The sequence below is a fragment of the Juglans regia genome, chromosome 5, assembly GCF_001411555.2.
Source record: "Juglans regia cultivar Chandler chromosome 5, Walnut 2.0, whole genome shotgun sequence".
In the NCBI taxonomy this organism is placed as follows: Eukaryota; Viridiplantae; Streptophyta; class Magnoliopsida; order Fagales; family Juglandaceae; genus Juglans; species Juglans regia.
In genome coordinates, this window is record NC_049905.1 from 19,017,520 (window position 1) to 19,036,070 (window position 18,551).

Below are 18,551 nucleotides of genomic sequence, written 5' to 3' on the forward strand. Positions count from 1 at the left end.
TCGTCACGAAGTCTCGGGAACAACTTCAGCTATCTTTCTAGGGAGAGGGTGACGTCCCGCGCTCGGGATATGTCATCCCGAAGACTTTGGTTAAGCCACTCCAATTATTCCTTCTCCTCCCGCGCTTGGGATAAGTCATCCTGAAGATTTCAATTAAGCAACTCCGATTGTTCTTTCTCCTTCTCAACCTTCTTCTTGTGCTTTCTCTGGCGACGCTCCAGCTTCCTCACTCTCTTGTGCTCATCCGCCGGGTCAAGTCACGTCATCTCCAGCTCGCGCATCAACAGCTCCCTCTCCTCCCTTTCACTGCGAGCATAGTCAAGGCAGATTATAGAAACCGAGTGAAGGCCCAAGTTCTCTTGCGCAATAGCCTCTTGATTGTCCATGATAAAAGCTGCCAGCTGAGAAGTACCCTAGCTACAAAAAAAAGGGGAAGAGAGAGAGAGAGAGAGAGAGAGAAGGATTGGCACCCAACAATCAGTAAGGGGAGGCTAAAAAAATGAAGAAAAGAAACGACCGAACCTCGTGAAAAAAGCCAAACAAGCATTTGACGACCCGACTGATGGCCTCCTCATGACTCCCCTCTGTGGCCAACTGGGACAAAGGAGGGAACTTCCACAGAGCCCTCAAACTCAGACGATTCCCAGCTACTTCAGGGAGAGCAGTTGGGTCTTCGCACAATCCCTCAGGGTCGGGGCCGATCGCAACATTTGGAAGGCGACTGGAACATTCAGAGAGGAATCGCCCCCCTCGGGAAACTTGGCCTGGGCAAGCAAGTCAATGACCGGACTCCTCGAACCTTCGCCAACTAGAACATTTAGAGGGGAATCACCCCCCTCGGGGTGCTCGGCCTGGACGAAAGGGTCCGCAACCAGGCTCTTCGGACCCTCGCAGGCTATAACACCCGAAGGAGATTTGTCTCCCGCATGGTCCTCTATCTCCATGCGATTGCTGGAAATAGCCGTCGCGGCCCCCTCGTCAGTGGCCTCAAGGGAGTGACTACCAACGACAGAACAAGACGAAGAAGGAGGAGAAATCCATGAAGAAGAATGATGCCCCTCGTCAGAAGTAGTGGCCACGAGAGACTCTAGAGAAGGACATTCATCTCGACCTCGTCCCCAGACGCCTCAGTAGTGACAGCTGGTACTAACATTGTGGGAAGATCACCCACCGGTTCACTCGTAGGTACCTTCGCCAGAGTCGTCGTAACGACGGGATGGCTGGCCTCCAAGATAGCTAACCCTCACGATAAAGGATTCCGAGCCATGGAAGAAGGCCTACTCTCGGTCTGGGCACCCTTCTGGCAAGGTTTCTTCCCTTTGTCCGACGAGGGGAGGTCTGAGGAGCGCTTCCGAGCGAGGATAACTTGAGGCCAGGCAGCAATCACCTTATCATCAGAGGGAAGGTGGCTAAAGGGAGGCAAGGAACTTCTTAAGCTCTCCTTGAAAAGGAGAACTTCGGAAAAGACACTTTCAGGGTTATTTTGCACCCATTTTCGAACAACCTCGATACGCTGCTCTTCATAGGAAGTGGCTGATGGACGCACAACCCTATCCTCTGGAACCTTTCCCCAATTCGTCCGTATTGGGAACTCGCGGCGGCTCACTCTACCAATTGGGAACTCTCATCCACGGCCAGACACGAAAAAGAATTTGGGAGACCAATCTTTCACCTTGCGGTACCTCGGCTCCAAGGTAACTAGGGCGTGTATCGCCCTTAAATTGCAGGCATTCCCCTTTTACCGTAACACCTTATGGGTGAGAAAGAACTCACGATCGGTAAGATCGGCATCGTCCGGTTAGGACTCCAGCAGAGCGCGCCACCAGATAACGCTGCAACATATCAATAATCTCCATTGGGATGCAATTGGGAAGGGGCTAGGCCCATGCAATCTAAAAGGTTGCAAACAAGGCGAGGAAACAGTAGCCTCAGGCCACACGAAAACATGGTAGGAAATAAGGCCACCTTTGCGGAATGACCTTCTGCATCAACAACACCTTCATTGGGGCCAAGAACTTCAAAAAATACTGACTCTGGTACTTGGTAAGTAAGAGCCAAAGAAGCCAGTATTGATGTTTTGGCGCTTGAACGCCATCCATTGCCCTCAAACACCGACCTAGTGCCAGTTGAACCTCCACCGGAAACATTGCCCTCTGACTTTATATAGGGGGAAGGTGACGGTAGTCTCTTGCATGCTATGGTTGAAGAGGTTCGAATTTCGGGAATATAGTCTACGAAGCAATGCAATCACGAAGAGCTGCCTGACATGCCCTCATTAATGAGCTTGAAAAGACGTAATCAAAATGGAGCCAATCAAGGATGATGGGAAATGCTATCAGGATTACCAACCGATAAGAGCCATCCCGGTTTTCAGAACAGTGCACGCATCAATAAAGAGATCCTTGCCTTAGCAGTAAGGCAAGTTCGGATAATAAACAAATTCTCACCATACTCATCCGGTGAGAATTAGCGGGGTAACAATAAAGAGATTTTCCCCCACTAAGCCCAAAAAGCCTGTGGATAGAGAGAAATAAGGCCAAAGGCCCAACCTAGGGCAAATAATTCCAACACGGCCCACAGGAGAAGTCCTATGAACTCAAGTAGTGTCCAGCCCTCAAGTGCCCACCCACATAGCAGGCGTGATATGCGAGGAGCCTTTGATCTAATGACAAGAGAGATATCAAAGGACTATGAAGAAGACAGTCTGAGAGAAGAAGGTCGGAGAACCACGCTGCATTAATGGCTCCACTACCCGGGCAACACGCCACATTAATGACGCCGTCGTAGAGCTACGCCGCATTTAAAGATTCTGACACAAGGAACAGTGCAAAGGATGAGGACTTCATGGGGGCAGGCACAATCTATCCCCCGCAGACTTATAGTATAAATAGCATATCATAGGTACGAGAATGACTCTCTAATCCCTAAACTCATTTACTTATTTACAAACTTTTAAAAACATTTACTAACTTTGGCATCAAAGGTAGGCCGCCCTCTCAAAGTCACACTCTTCTCCATCTTTTGCAGGCCGTTATTGAAGACCTGAATTGCCAAAGTCTGGCTTAAAAGTGTGTGAAACACAACGTTAATAATTAGTATAACTATATCACTAATAATATTAGTATACTAATACTAATAGTATTAGTATTACTATATTACTATAGTATCATATAGTAATATAGTATTATAACTAATACTATAGTGATTTACTTAGTAATTTATATATAGACTTAAAGTGGATTACTAATAGTATTGGTATTAGGCCATAAAATGTAATTAATATATATACTTTATATTAAAAAGATATGATCAAACAAATGTTCATGTTTAAGATTTAGATTTTATGTTATAAATTATAATATAACATTATTTCATATATAATATTATATATTATATAAAATTATATATAATTAAAAATTAATTAAAATATATATATTTACAAACCGGTCTGGTCCAATTCCGAAAAACCTAAAACCAGAATTGGATCGATTTTGATCGGTTTAGGTTGTGTTTGGATGTTGAAGTGAGTTGAGTTGAGTTGAGTTGAGATAATAAAATATTGTTAGAATATTATTTTTTAATATTATTATTATTTTAAGATTTGAAAAAATTGAATTGTTTATTATATTTTGTGTTGGAATTTGAAAAAGTTGTAATGATAAGTTGAGATGAGTTGAGAGGAGTTGAGGAACCAAACGCAACCTTAAAATAGAGAAAATAGTCTCGAACCGAATCGGTCCAGAACCGAACTGAACCAATCGGTCTGGATCGGTTCTCCAATTTCTTTTTACCGTCCTGATTCCAAACGGAGCTTTGTTAATGCCCGTTCTTTGTGTAATAGTTTTTACACCCGAATTGGCCAATATTCACGACCAAGGAAAGTCCGGCGTGCTGCTGTTGTGTGCTGGTCAGCCACCAATGTCCATAGCCAGTAAGCGAGCGCGTCCTTTTTTAGTACGGTTAGCGAGATTCAATAAGCTTCTATTTTTCAGGAGTAAAATTGTAAGATTCGCTATTCTACAAAATTCTTCAAATAATTTATATCCAATAATTTTTACAATACTTTACATAATTATGTTTTAAATTAAAAAAAAATTTATAAAAAAATTTTAAAAAATAACATAATTTTATAAAAATATTTTTATTTTATAATATTATTATATAATCTATTATACAATATGTTGTATATATATTATTACTCTTAATAAATATAGTTTTTTTTTATGGAAACAGACTCATTTCATTAATAATCCGAAGTTATAAATGTAACTTATACATGAAAAATTCAGACTATAAGCTAACTACGCATCAACTCTGAGACTTTCCTACATACAAATTCTTTTGTGACGGACATTATCTTAATTTCTAAAAACTCTCTTAACAGAGAAAACACTCTGTAAAAACAGAACTTCACGATCCCCTTTATCCTCTCAAGAAAGAAGAGTACAGGACACTACAATGGACATTAAATCCAATCGCCTATTTCTATTATATTACTAACTAAACTAGCAAAAAGACTAGATAAAAACATATAATCAACTATAAAGTCACAAACACTAGCATGAACCTAAACGTCACGCCTATCGTAAACATCGAATTGACGTACAATCGAGAAAATAATTAAAATAATTTGGACATTCACAACCGTACAATCGAAAAACAATAAATAAACATACTTGGGCGTGAAAGAAGTATCCGTTTCCGCGTTAAAAATAATTAAAATAATTTGGACATTCACAACCGTACAATCGAAAAACAATAAATAAACATACTTGGGCGTGAAAGAAGTATCCTTTTCCGCGTTAAAAATAATTAAAATAATTTGGACATTCACAACCGTACAATCGAAAAACAACAAATAAACATACTTGGGCGTGAAAGAAGTATCCTTTTCCGCGTTAAAAATAATTAAAATAATTTGGACATTCACAAATCCATGATAAGATAAAGTCCGCCTCACCGATATCGTAACTCGAATCTCGAGAATCTCCCTATTAATAAACAAAGTACAGCTAGCGTGCCGCTTGCAGCTTACAGCTGCAAGTGACCGTTAGTACAAAATTAGTGTTATTTTTTTATTTAATTTTTTTATTATTTTTAAATATTTTAAAAAAATAAAAAAAATATTTCAATACATTTAAAATTATTTTTTTAATTATTAAGTAAAAAAAAAAAAAAATTGGCAAGCGGTCAAACTGGACGGTAGAGTTGGGGCGGCTAACTAGTTTTATTCTTAACATGGTTCGACGTGAAAGATGTCTACTTGTTCGCGTTAAAAATAAGTAAAATAATGGGCACCTTCAGTAACCGACGGTCGGCCGGCATCTTTTTTTTTTTATTATTGGAGGCATCTCTCCAGGCTCTCAGGAGTCAGGAATGATTTTCTGACAAGAACTACTTCACATGGTTATAGCGCACCGGCGTCCAATTTAAAATATAAAGAAATTGTGGCTTCCAGATCTCAGCTCCTCTCCCATGCTTTCCAATATGTTGGTTTCCTGTCTTTTGCTATGCTTTCCAATGTGTTGGTTGGGATGGCTCTAATATTTGATCTATATATATAAAAATAAGAACATGACTCCAATAGATTTGTATATGTTTATAGACGTGCAAAACCTCATTGTATATATTTTGAGAATATTTTTATTATATAATTTTTTTTTATTTTTTAAATTAATTTATATTTTAATTTAGTTTATAAATTTAGATTAATTTAAAATAAGATATAATTATATGATATTTTATATGAAAGATATTGTAAATATCAAAAGATATAAAGATATTATTAATAATTAGAGAATATATTTAAAATGAATAAAAAATATTAAAAAGTATAATATTTAAAGATATGAAGATAAAATAGATAAGTTGATGAATGACATATTGTAAAAATTAATATATAAAATAGAAAAAATAAATTTTAATAATATATTTTAAAAGACATGATAAATAATCCACGCTATAAATTTTGTATTACACTCAGAATAATGATAAGTGAAAAAATCACTTTACCTTTGGCCTTTAGGGGATCTTTGATGCTTCCATGTCGGCCGGATCTTTGAGCGGTTGCATCCGCAGCAGTTATAATAAGATTTGTTTAGTTATATTCTCTCTTTTTGTATCCCACTTATCCAGTTCCCACAGCCAATGTAAAGGAAGTAGACTTCCTAATTTTTATTCCTTTATATAGAGGCCAGGCCAATGTCTTGCCACACATAAGTTTCTGGAGAGCACGGAAAGGATGCGCTTTTTCGTGGACCTGAGATATGTGTTTGTGCCACCCACAGGCCTCGCCCTTAGGTATCTAATATCCCAATACAGCTCTTGGCCTCAAAATGACAACTTCCAACTTGACTCCCTTGGCCTTCCCATGTTTTCCCTGACATTTCTGATCATTATCAGTGTCATCCTGATCTGTCTTGTGGTCTCAGTGAAGTTTGATCTGACAGTGGAGAGACTCAGGTTTGAGACGGTAGATGTGTCTGCTCCTTTGACTATTTTACTGCTGGCTTCACTCATTTTGCCACTTTCACTCTTCTGGTTTGCCTATTTGATGCTCTTGGTCTTGTCTCCTTGTTCTGGGCTCATTTTTAACAAGCTCAATCGCTCTGTGTACTGGTTTTGTCACACTTTCAAAGCCACTTTCTTCTGCATCATCCGGCACCAAGAAGAATCAGGACCACCTCTACCTCAAGTTCAGATTCAACTGACTGAAGACGAAGAGAGCAATAATGCTTAGAAAATAACTGAAGCTATGCATTGGTCTTTTGAATAATGCTAGATACACTATTAAAGTGTACAAGTCTCGAGTCTTCATTTTGAAAAAAAAAAATAGTCTATTATTAAAATAATGATTTTTTCATGTATTAAGAGTGTTTTTGCTTGTAGTCGGGGCATAGGATTTAATGTGTAACGAATGTGTAGAATTAAATCCTGCCATATCATAACCATGGATATTAATGTAAAGAAGTTGTAGGAGGTGGGGTGTCTAAAAAGAAAGAACAGGTATAAGCTGTCTTTAGTTGCAAGTTTTTTTTTTCAACTTTGTTTAGAATGATTGATGTTTATTGGGGTTCATGTTCAGTAAATTTTGATGCTTTCCAATTTTGGATCCTCTCCATTCTACTCGGGTATGGGGTCCCTGATTGTAGTTTAGAGTCAGAGATATTTGACTGAGTTTTAAACAAAAAACAGGTACAACCAAGTCATGTGTCCTGCAATGCAATATCTAAAATTAACATGTTTGGATAATAAAATATTTTTGAGATAATATCTATATCTCAAAAATTTTACTAATAGTCACTTCTTTAATTATTAAGTAAAATAAAAAATTAAAAAAAAATAAATAAAAAATAATAATAAATAGATGGTAAGAGAGTAGTAATCATATCATTTTCCTTTTAAGTATTTGAGGAAATGATAGAATTCTTAGAGCATTCTCATTAGATTAGCTAAAAGTTAAATCCAATGAGAATTTAGCTATTAGGTCAATAAATTGCTCACATTGAATTAGCTATATTCCAAATATAGCTACAGTAATATCCAAACTAATTTTCAAATTTGGAACACACTATTCATTCATCAAATCTTTTTTATATTATTTATTTCTCTCTCCTTTTAATATTAATTATTTATCTCTCTATTTTAAATGACAATTGAAAAAATATAATTAGAATACAATTACAAATTAATATATAATATTATAAATAGTAAAATATGATAAAATAAAATAAATTTATAATTAAAAAAATTAAAAAAATTTTAAAATTATTAATTACTCATTACTATATAATGAATAAATGGATAATTCAATTTGGAAATTTGATGTGAATAGTCAAAATTAAATTCATCTTATATTATTTTATTGTCATATAATGAAAAAATGGCTATTCCAATGTGGAGATTTATAAAAATGGAATAGTTAAAAGTTAAATTCATCTTATATTCATCAAAAATGTACTTTAATTTAGCCATTCCAATGAGAGTGCTCTTATATGTCTAGAAAGAGAACTTTGTGCGACTATTTTTGAGCTTTGTGAGAGTGATTTTGATCTTGCGTTGCATTTTCTTCTTCTTTTTTTTCTTTTAATAATAGAAAACGAAACTAATAATTAATTTATTTTATTTCTTAAGGAAAAAAAATCATCTTGAGAGATGAAAAAGTTTTTTTTTGGTTAGCTTTTTGGTATGCACGCACGCAACGCACCCATATGTAAACGCATATATGGGATCATTGATTCAATGGATCGATCTTCTCTGTTCTTTCTTGCGCGCGGTGATTGAAAGCGGCAAAGCTACCAGAGCTCATGGAGGTCGTACCTGTGGAGAACGATGAATCGAGCAACTTCAAATAGCTGTTCTCATTCTATTCCAGCTATCTATGGAACCGAGTGGTCGGTTTCTTGCTCACTTCGGCCTCTAATTTCCTCAAGAAAATCTCATATCTCTGTCGCCAAGCAACTCGCGCCTGGTTCCGGATGCGCGGATGCGCAGAGACTGTCTTCCCCTCTGTGACTTCTGACTCGCTAGACTCTTATTTGTACGCTCTCTTCATTATTTTTCCCACATGTTTTACATTTATGTTTTGCACATGTCTTGTTTGGTTGCCAAGAAAGTGGATGAAAAGTCTTTCGGAGTTGGCATTTTATCTTGTTTCCAGTGGTGATGAAAAACTCTACTAAATTGGGTTCAATACTTCTCGCTATATACGCTGCCTTTTCGTAAAGTTCTTGTTTTGAGTTTTCTTCTACATTGAATTGCTGCAAGCTGTGTTCATTCTCTGTCAATTTTGTGTCAAGTTTTAATAATTGAATTGTTGTACACTTTCAGTGGTTGTATGTATTTAACTCATGTTTAAACTTCTGGGTTAAGAATGATTATGTAAGGTACTGATGCGTTCCCTTTTTAATAGTCAGTGAGCTCCTTCGAGATTTCTTCCAGTGCGTTACGAGTGTTCTATGCCCCTTTATTTATTTATTTATTTATTTAAGTTGGGATTTTTACTTTGAGTCCTATGAAATGTCTTTACGTGGGCAGCATTTTGACTGAATGTGTGTTTGGATGTTGAAGTGAATTGAGTTGAGTTGAGATGATAAAATATTGTTAAAATATTATTTTTTAATATTATTATTATTTTAAAATTTAAAAAAGTTGAATTGTTTATTATATTTTGTATTGAGATTTAAAAAAATTATAATGATGAATTGAGATGAGTTGAGATGAATTTGGGATCCAAACTTATCCTGAATGTAAAGTTTCTGAAACTGTTGTCTTTATAACTCTTCAACAATGTGATATAGCTTATTTACTTAGAAAATAGATTCGTTTGCTTACAAAGTATGCTATGTTTGTATGGCTGTAATCGAGCCGAGCCAAGCCGGTCTTTGGCTTACCGAGCTTGGCTCAACTCAAAATACTTGAGCTCAAGCCCGAGCTCGAGCCGAGCTCGAGATTTTTTTTTTATTCTTTGTTCAAGCTTGACTCGATAAGCTAAACTCTCAACTCGAACTCGAGCTCAAATTCATCCCACAAACGAGTTCAAGTCAAGTCGAGTCAAGCTCGAGCTCGAATTGTTTATTTTTTAATTTTTTAAAAAATATTTAATAATTAATAAATTAAAAAAGTAAAAAATAAAAGATTTAATATTAAAGTTATACAACTAACAATAGGGGTGATAAACGGTCCGGTCGGACCGACCGTTTCGGTCCGGACCGGACCGAGACATAGACCGGTCCGGTCCGGTCCATATTTTAGAGGACAGAAAACATTTGGTCCGGTCCATGGTCCACGGTTTTTTCGGACCGAACCGGACCGAATGAAAAATAAAAAAAATATATTTTTTTATATATTTTTTATATTTAATAATTGTACGATTAACAATATAAATTTTTAAATATATTATTAATACTTGTTAATATTCTATAAATTAACAATATTTTATATATATCTTCATCTAACCTATCACTATTAACAATATAAAATTTTAAATATGCTATTAACACTTGTTAATATTCTATGAATTAATAAATATATAATATCAATTAGTTAATTATATAGTAATTATATAAATTAATAATATAATTTTCAACTAATTTATTATCATTAACCATATAAAATATTTTTTTTATTGAGTTTGTTACATAATCCACATTAATAAGTCACTTAATTTAATTTAGTATTTCAAATAATTTTTTTTATTAATTATTTAAAAAATTTAAAAAAAATGGGCCGGACCGACTGGACCGGACCGGACCAACTATCGGTCCAGTCCGATCCCTTTGGGTGTTCGGTCCAGTCCGAAAAAATGATGGACCGGACTGAACCAGACCAGACCGGACTGTTTGCAGCCCTAACTAACAAGTAAAACCTCTATTGAATTATAAAATTTTAAAAAATTTATAAATAATTAATATCTAAATAATTGATATTTATCCAAAATAACAATATATTATATGCCTACATATATTATTAATACATGCACTTAATATGATAGCATATATCTATTTATTATCTCAATGAAGTTGTTTGTTTCATAAAAAAAATATATATATATATATATATATATGTGATTCTTACATACTAGTATATGAAATTATTAAATTTTATCGACTAATTATTATACAAATTATAAAATATACCTATGAAGTATATTCACTATATAGACATAAGTAATTAAATTACATATTATATATTTAATTATAAAAGTGGTATGCTTATATTATTAGCTAATACATATATATATGTATATATACATAGGTGTATGTATATATTTATTTATCAATATATGAATGAGTTTTAATCGAGTCGAGCTAACGAGTCGACTCAAACATAAACGAGTGGGCCTTAACGAGCTTTAGCCGAGTCGAGTCGAGTCGAGTTTTGTCGGGTATGTGTCGTTTACAAATCGAGCCAGTATCTGCTTTCACGGACGAACTTTTTTTTTCACGAGTCGAGTTCGATTCGAGTTTAATTGAGCGAGTACCGAGCGGGCTATTGAATAGACTGGTTCATTTACAGCCCTATATGTTTGATAAAAATAAGTTTGTTTTTCTTGGAAGAAATTAACTATTGGTTGAATATTCTGCACGCTAGGGTTTTGAAGAAGCCATCTAGAGTTTATGATGTTTTGGAAGATATTTAAGAGCATGTGCTTTTCATAACCAAATAAAAATTTCATTGGTTGTAAGTGGGTTTATAAAACTAAGTTTAATGCTGATGGCTCGATTGAGAGGTATAAGGCAAGATTAGTTACCAAAGGTTATACTCAAAGGGAAGGGCTTGATTACTTAGAAATTTTTTCCCCAGGTGCAAAAATGGTAATAGTGAGGTGTTTTCTATATCTAGCAGCAATTCATAACTGGCATCTAGTGCATTTGGATGTAAACAATGCATTTCTTTATGATGATTTAGATGAAACAGTCTATAAGAAACCACCACTTGGGTATCTTAGAAATACTACAAAAAAAAGGACTTGTTGTGGCCAAAAAATCTAGCGGCGACGCACTGTTGGACGAAAGAAGGCTCATTTAACTGTAGCAGCGTTTTTGTTATGGCGACCCAGAAATTCGCCACAAAAAGAGACTTGTTGCGGCGACATTTTGTCTTCAGAAATAAGTCTGCCGCGAAAAGTGCTGCACCACAGTGGCTTCCCTTTTGCGGCGAAATGTGATCGCCGCAATAAGTCCAGAAAATAAAAACGGACGAAAACCCAATTTTCTCTCCACGAAAAGCCCTTCAATTCACTCCGATATTCTCTCTCTCCTTTGTTACAATTCCGCCGCCCCTGTGTTGCGCCATCAACCCTTGCTGCAGCGCCGTCGACCCCTGCTGCAGCGCCGTCGACACCTCACGTAGCCGGTAAGTCTCCTCCGTCTCTCTCTTTATCTTTCACCGTCGATCTCTCTCTCTCTCTCTCTCTCTCTCTCTCTCACTCGGTCCCTCTGATCTCTTCCTCCGTGATTAGGCTGCCCCACCGTCGCGCACGACTCCTCTAGTACTCGATCGGCCTCTATTTCATCTCTATTTCAGCAACTTTCCAGTTTTCACATTTCAATCACTGCCAAGGTATTTCTTTCACTGACCCTCTGATCACACACACGTGTTTGTGTTTATTTCTCTATGAGTTTTGTGCTGGCTGCTTGTTCAATAGAATGACATCTACTTAATTTAAAGCTCAGAACACATGAGGAGATTGAAATTAGAGAACTATCGCTTGACTGAGACTTTAGAGAACTAGAAGTATTGCTATATATTAATGCAACGATCTGTCTAGAATTACATTTCTATAATATAAATACAAAATTTTCTGCTGCTCACAAATAATGCCTGGATATAATTAAATTAAGCTATTTTCATGCATATGTACTTCTAGTATCAGGGGACCTACATATGCATAGTATATCAGTAAATACAAGAAACAACAAATCAGAGAATGGAACATGAGAAAGCATAGTAAACTCAGTGACACTAAATATATATATAGGTAACTCAGTGACACTAAGTATATATATATTGTCAGATTACCCCATTTCAATTGACTAATTCATAAGAGGTTTGAATTAAATATATATATATATATATATATATTTAATGAGAGGTTTCAATTTTAAATGGTTATCTAAATATATGCTAGCTAGGTACGTACTTAGGATGAGAAGTTAGTTTTTTTGGACTCTCCTGATGTTAGCTAGGTAGATTAACTTTAGGAACAAATATGCTATATATAATTTAACTTGTGCAAATTGTTTTACTATAGTCTCAAATTTATGCAATTTTTTTTTTATATCTCATTATATATTCAAATATACTATATATGTTAACCTAACAACTATTCATCTCATAATGTTTTTCTCTACAGTCAATATTAAATGGACAAAAGTTGGATACATTTGACTGATAGATTTAGGTCCATCGAATACAGAGAAGTGGTACAACAATTCATTACAATGGCACGAGCTCATGCAAACACTACAAATAGTATTAGGTGTCCGTGTCGTACATGTCACAATAACTTTTTTCGACCCATAGATGTGGTGGAAGGTCACTTGTTTACCAAAGGAATGGATCCTAACTATACAGAATGGATCTTTCATGGGGAGGATGAGCACCTTCCGGAGTTCTGGGATTCTGATGAGGATGATGTTGTGGTTGATCAAGGCCAAACTCATGAATATGTTGATGACATGGACGAGATATTAGATGACATTCGTGCCAACATGTTTGCCGGTGCAACGTCAACTGATCCTAGCATCCATGTAGATTCCACCTATGTAGAGCCTACTTCAAAATCATTTGATCAATTATTGGAGGATTCCTCACGCCCACTCTATCCTGAATGTGAGAAATTCTCAAAATTATCGTTTATTGTGAAGTTGCTGCATATAAAGACCATTGGGGTCTGGACTGTCAAATCATTTGACATGCTTTTGAAGTTGTTGAAAGAAGTATTTCCCAATGCCCTTTTACCCAACACATACCGCGAGACACAAAGATTAGAGCGGGGTTTGGGCTTCTCTTATGAGAAGATACATGCATGCCAAAACGATTGCATACTATTCTGGAAAGAAAATAGCAACATGAATAACTGTCCTAAATGCGGTAAATCCAGATGGGCCCTAGAAATAAGTCAACAAAAAAAGATTCCCTACAAAGTACTCAGATATTTCCCCCTGACACCAAGGTTGCAAAGGTTGTTTACATCCAAGAAGACAGCACTGGCTATGAGATGGCATAAAGAACAGCTTGTTGATGATAATGATGTTATGAGGCATCCTTCTGACTCCATAGAATGGAAGAAATTCAATGAAGAGCATGCCTCATTCGCTAGAGATGTACGAAATGTGCGCCATGGATTAGTAAGCGATGGATTCAACCATTTCAATAATATGGCAAGGCCATATAGTATATGGCTAGTTATACTTTGTCCTTACAATCTACTCCCGTGGATGTGCATGAAAGATCCTTTCTTAATAATGTCCATCTTAATTCCTGGACCAAAGGCACCGGGCAATGATATCGACGTGTATTTGCAGCCTCTCATAGATGAATTGTTAGATTTGTGGGAAAATTGTGTAGATACGTATGATGCCTCCACCAAAGGCATGTTTAAATTACACGCAGCATTATTGTGGACCATCAATGATTTCCCTGCATATGAGAATCTATCTGGTTGGAGTACTAAGGGAAAGATGGCTTGCCCAACTTGTAACGAGGACATAGACTCGATGTGGTTAACACATGGCGAAAACATTGTTACATGGGATATCGTCGTTTTTTGCCAACAGGTCATACTTGGAGGAAGAAGAAGTCTATGTTTAATGGCAAAGATGATCATCGTAGGCCACCTAGAGAACTGTCGGCGCAAGATGTACTCGACCAACTAAATTTTGTTGGCCATGTACAATTTGTGAAAGGTGGAAAGAAGAGAAAACGCCGACCTGATGAGTTAAATTGGACGAAAAAAAGCATCTTTTTCCAATTACCTTATTGGTCATCATTGAAATTGCGACATAACCTTGATGTCATGCATATCGAGAAGAACATTTGTGATAATATATTGGGAACGTTGATGAGTATTCCAGGCAAATTAAAAGATTCAATCAATGCACATAGGGATTTGTATAGTCTTGGTTTAAGAAATGAATTGCACTTACATGAAGATGGAGCAGGTTGGTCTATGCCACATGCATGTTACACATTGCATGGAGATGAGAGGAAAAGCTTTTGCATGTGGTTACAATCTGTCAAATTCCCAGATGGATTTGCAAGCAATATTGCGAGATGTGTTACTGTAAATGATTGCAAAATACAAGGAATAAAGAGTCATGACTGCCATATCTTCCTACAACGGCTACTTCCTGTTGCAATAGGTGGGGCTTTGTGACTAGATATTCGACTGGCTTTGACTGAGCTAAGTACCTTCTTCAAACAATTGTGCACGCACATTGCCTATAGAGGTCTTACAACGCCTTCAGGCTGATATTCCAATTATCCTCTGTAAACTGGAGATGATATTCCCCCCTGTTTTCTTTGATGTAATGGTACATTTAGCTGTTCATCAACCTCATGGGGCATTGTATGGAGGACCTGTGCAGTATAGGTGGATGTATCCGTTTGAGAGGTACTTGGGAAAATTCAAGCGATACGTCCGAAATAAGGCCCATGCGGAAGGCTCAATAGCTGAGGCCTACATTCATGTAGAATGCCTTACATTTTCATCTATGTATCTCCATGATATCGAGACTAGATTCCATAGAGAAGAACGTAACGTGGATGTATGTGAAGAGCGTGAACAAATGGATTTATCGGTATTTTCACAGAAGGTGCGACCATTGGGGTCATCCACCTCTTATCGACCCAATGAGGCAATGTTTGAAACTGCATGTTGGTATGTCCTCAACAATTGTGCAGAGATTGTACAATACATTGAGTAACCAACCTTCGATCATCTTATGCACCACATCTATGTAGAAATGCTTATAAATTGAGTTGGTTTTTTTTTTTTTAATATTTGCAGTAAGCACTACAACAAAATTAAAGGAGAAACTGCACATAATGCAGATCGTCTACATCAAACACAATTTCCTATATGGTTCAAGGAGCGTGTGAGTTTCTTTAAAGCATGAATGCAAATCTTTATCAACTTCATATATATATATATATATATATATACTTTTATGCATTGGTTACTTAGATAGTCTTTCCCTTATCATATTCACTGAACAGATCAAAGCATTGCGCCATTCAAGTCCTATTGAAGTTTCCGATGAGCTATATGCCATTTCATGTGGACCTGACCCATTGCTTGCATCATATACTGGTTGCATTATGAATGGTGTTAGGTTTCACACAAAGGAGCGTGAACAATATCGATTATCACAAAATAGCGGGGTAGTTGTTTCGGGGGAGCATGAAGGCAAGCCTGTAGACTTCTACGGAGTTCTAACAGACATTTTTGAACTCGACTACATGGGCTGGCGGCATGTTTACTTGTTCAAGTGTGATTGGTTTGACGTTGGTGAGAGTTCGTGTCGGGATTCACCAGACTAGTGTCAACACATGTCGAAAAAGGTACAAGGACGAGCCATTTGTCCTTGCCTCACAGGCCTCTCAAGTATTTTATCTTAATGATAGGAGCTTAGGGAGGAATTGGCATGTAGTACAAAAGGTTACGAGCAGAAATGTCTATGACATTCCACGCGTAGAAGACTTCAATGAGGATGAGTCGAGTGTAGATGAAGCGTATCAAGATGATGAATATTCGATGCCTTCCCATTCTATACATCACGACGATACAAGCTTAGAAGTTCCATTGCATCGATTAGATGTTGAACCATTAAGAGTTGATCCCCAAAGAATGTTAGCACAACCGATTCAACCCCATGCTCATGAAGAGTTATTCGATGACGACTCACCTTCTTTATTGGGTGATGGGAATAGTGATAACATGTCTGATATAAGCGAAGAAGATGTGGATAGCGACCCTACATCACTCTCTATGGAATAACTTTTCATCTAAAGTTGATATTTTGTTTATATATGTAACTTATATAAATGTACACACAATGGCAATTTCAAATATTTTATATATGTCCTCTTCTCCTTACCTCTATATGTGGATACTGACCCTACATCATGCTATAACTAGTTAGTTGATAGTTGCATCACACAATGGCATTTTCAAACATTGTATATTCAGCGATCTCATCTTTAACAGCATGCTTGATAGTTTGTTTTGTCCCTTGGTGACAGGACTTTTGCAATTTAAGCAACTTTGCTACAAATCACAAGTTAGCACTTCTTTGAGCATGACAGTGTTCAGGCTATGCCATAAGGAACAACATCGACAACCAACCACATAGATGGTCATTGCCAGCGTGTTCCAAATTATCTTTTTGACCTTCTAATCAAAACAAAATGATGTTTCATTGAACTTTGTTGTAGAATCTGGAGATGAACTATTGGTGTACAATGGAAGTCATGTATTGGTTGCTAATACACTTTGCTACTGGGTGTGGGATATTTTTGTAGTGAACCTATGAAAGGTGGGGCCAGGGTGGGCGATGACTCTGTTTTTGGTTTTTCTTAATTTTTCTTTACTTTCAATCTTTGTTAAATATATTGAAAGAGCTTACAATCTTGGTAAAACTAAGGAATCCACATGTCATGAAACTTGATGATTGCTTTATACAGTTCAAAACATATTTGATTTCATTTAAATAAAGTTTGAGAACTTTTTCTTAATCATTTACTTAAAGAAGATAAGTTCTTTCAGTGAAATGAATGGTGTTATACATTGAAACCCTATAGTATTGATTTAGTAAAATCTCATTACTGGATGAGTTATAAAACTTAGACAAATGTGGAGTTCCATTTTGATTGTCACTTGAGTTGAAAATTGAAGTATATTAAGAAAAAATTTATTTTTTCATCAGGAGACTTTGTTAAGACAAGTATCTAACAATAAGAACTTTGGCCAGTCCAAATTGTAACTCCTAATTCATCCCCAACTTTGATTCTACCCATGGATGACCCAGAATAGAGATGCTCAGTTACAAAATCATTGAAGGGTTGACATCTCAATACCCAAACTCATTTTTATTTTTTTTGTAAATATTAGCCACCAATGTCAGCTGTGTCTCTCCATAGATATAAGTAATACACATATATCTAATATGAGAAATGCTGCTCTTACAGATGGGATACAGCTAACATTGGTGGCTAATAAAACAAACAATATATTTTTTTAATATGTAATCTAATTACTTATGTCTATATAGTGAATATACTTCATAAGTATATTTTATAATTTGTATAATAATTAGTCAATAAAATTTAATAATTTCATATATTAGTATATGGGAACCATATATGAAATAGATATATACTATTATATTAAATGTATGTATTAACAATATATGTAGGCATATAATATATTGTTATTTTGGATAAATATCAACTAGTTAGATATTAATTATTTATAAATTTTTTAAAATTTTATAATTCAATAGAGGTTCTATTTGTTAGTTGTATAAATTCAATATTAAATTTTTTATTTTTTATTATTTAATTTATTAATTATTAAATTTTATTCGAAAAATAAAAAATAAACAATTCGAGTTTGAGCTCAAGCTCGACTCAACTCGAACTTGTTTGTGGGACAAGCTTGAGCTCGAGGAGAAATTGAGAGTTTAGTTTATCGAGTTGAGCTCGAGCAAATAATAAAAAAAAATCTCGAATTCGAGTATTTTGAGTCGAGCCAATCTCGGCAAGCCAACGACCGACTCGATTCGGCTCGATTACAGCCCTAATTAAGTTGGATCAAAAAAGCACTTTCGAAATAGCCCGTGCATTATTAAAAACTTAGAAATATATCATTTTATATTGATAACTTATGGTTATTGATGCAGGCCAATGTCACCATAACAGTAAATAAAAAGGACATCATAAAAAGGAAAGGAAAACATTCATGCACAAAATCTTTGATAAAAAGCACTTGCTTGAAGGGAGTTGTGATGAGAATAAGAAAGAGAAACAATAATAAAATATAAATT

At 35.8% G+C, this 18,551-nt stretch overlaps 1 protein-coding gene and 1 long non-coding RNA gene across 4 annotated transcripts; both read left to right on the forward strand.

Moving 5' to 3' along the window:
- Positions 1-11,721: 11,721 nt before the first annotated feature.
- LOC108983797 lies at positions 11,722-17,181 on the forward strand. Its single transcript, XR_001994932.2, has 3 exons — positions 11,722-11,856; positions 11,963-12,063; positions 16,750-17,181. It is a non-coding gene; the product is annotated as an uncharacterized LOC108983797 (long non-coding RNA).
- On the forward strand, positions 12,841-16,742 carry LOC108983796. 3 transcript variants are annotated; one of them, XM_018955559.2, is made up of 3 exons: positions 12,841-15,385; positions 15,515-15,602; positions 15,724-16,742. In XM_018955559.2, the coding sequence occupies exons 1-3, from the start codon at positions 15,006-15,008 to the stop codon at positions 16,045-16,047; spliced, it is 792 nt and encodes a 263-aa protein (XP_018811104.1). In that variant the 5' UTR covers positions 12,841-15,005; the 3' UTR covers positions 16,048-16,742. The 3 variants fall into 2 exon arrangements, 1 of the variants encoding a protein (XP_018811104.1); XR_001994930.2 differs by having other exon boundaries at positions 12,841-15,602.
- Positions 17,182-18,551: the final 1,370 nt, after the last annotated feature.

Excerpts from the sequence above, each read along its gene's own strand:
- LOC108983796 (XM_018955559.2), top strand. The coding sequence starts at position 15,006 with ATGATATTCCCCCCTGTTTTCTTTGATGTAATGGTACATTTAGCTGTT. Across the intron at positions 15,386-15,514 it reads ATGTTTGAAACTGCATGTTG|TAAGCACTACAACAAAATTA; the intron begins GTATGTCCTCAA and ends TAATATTTGCAG. Across the intron at positions 15,603-15,723 it reads CTATATGGTTCAAGGAGCGT|ATCAAAGCATTGCGCCATTC; the intron begins GTGAGTTTCTTT and ends TTCACTGAACAG.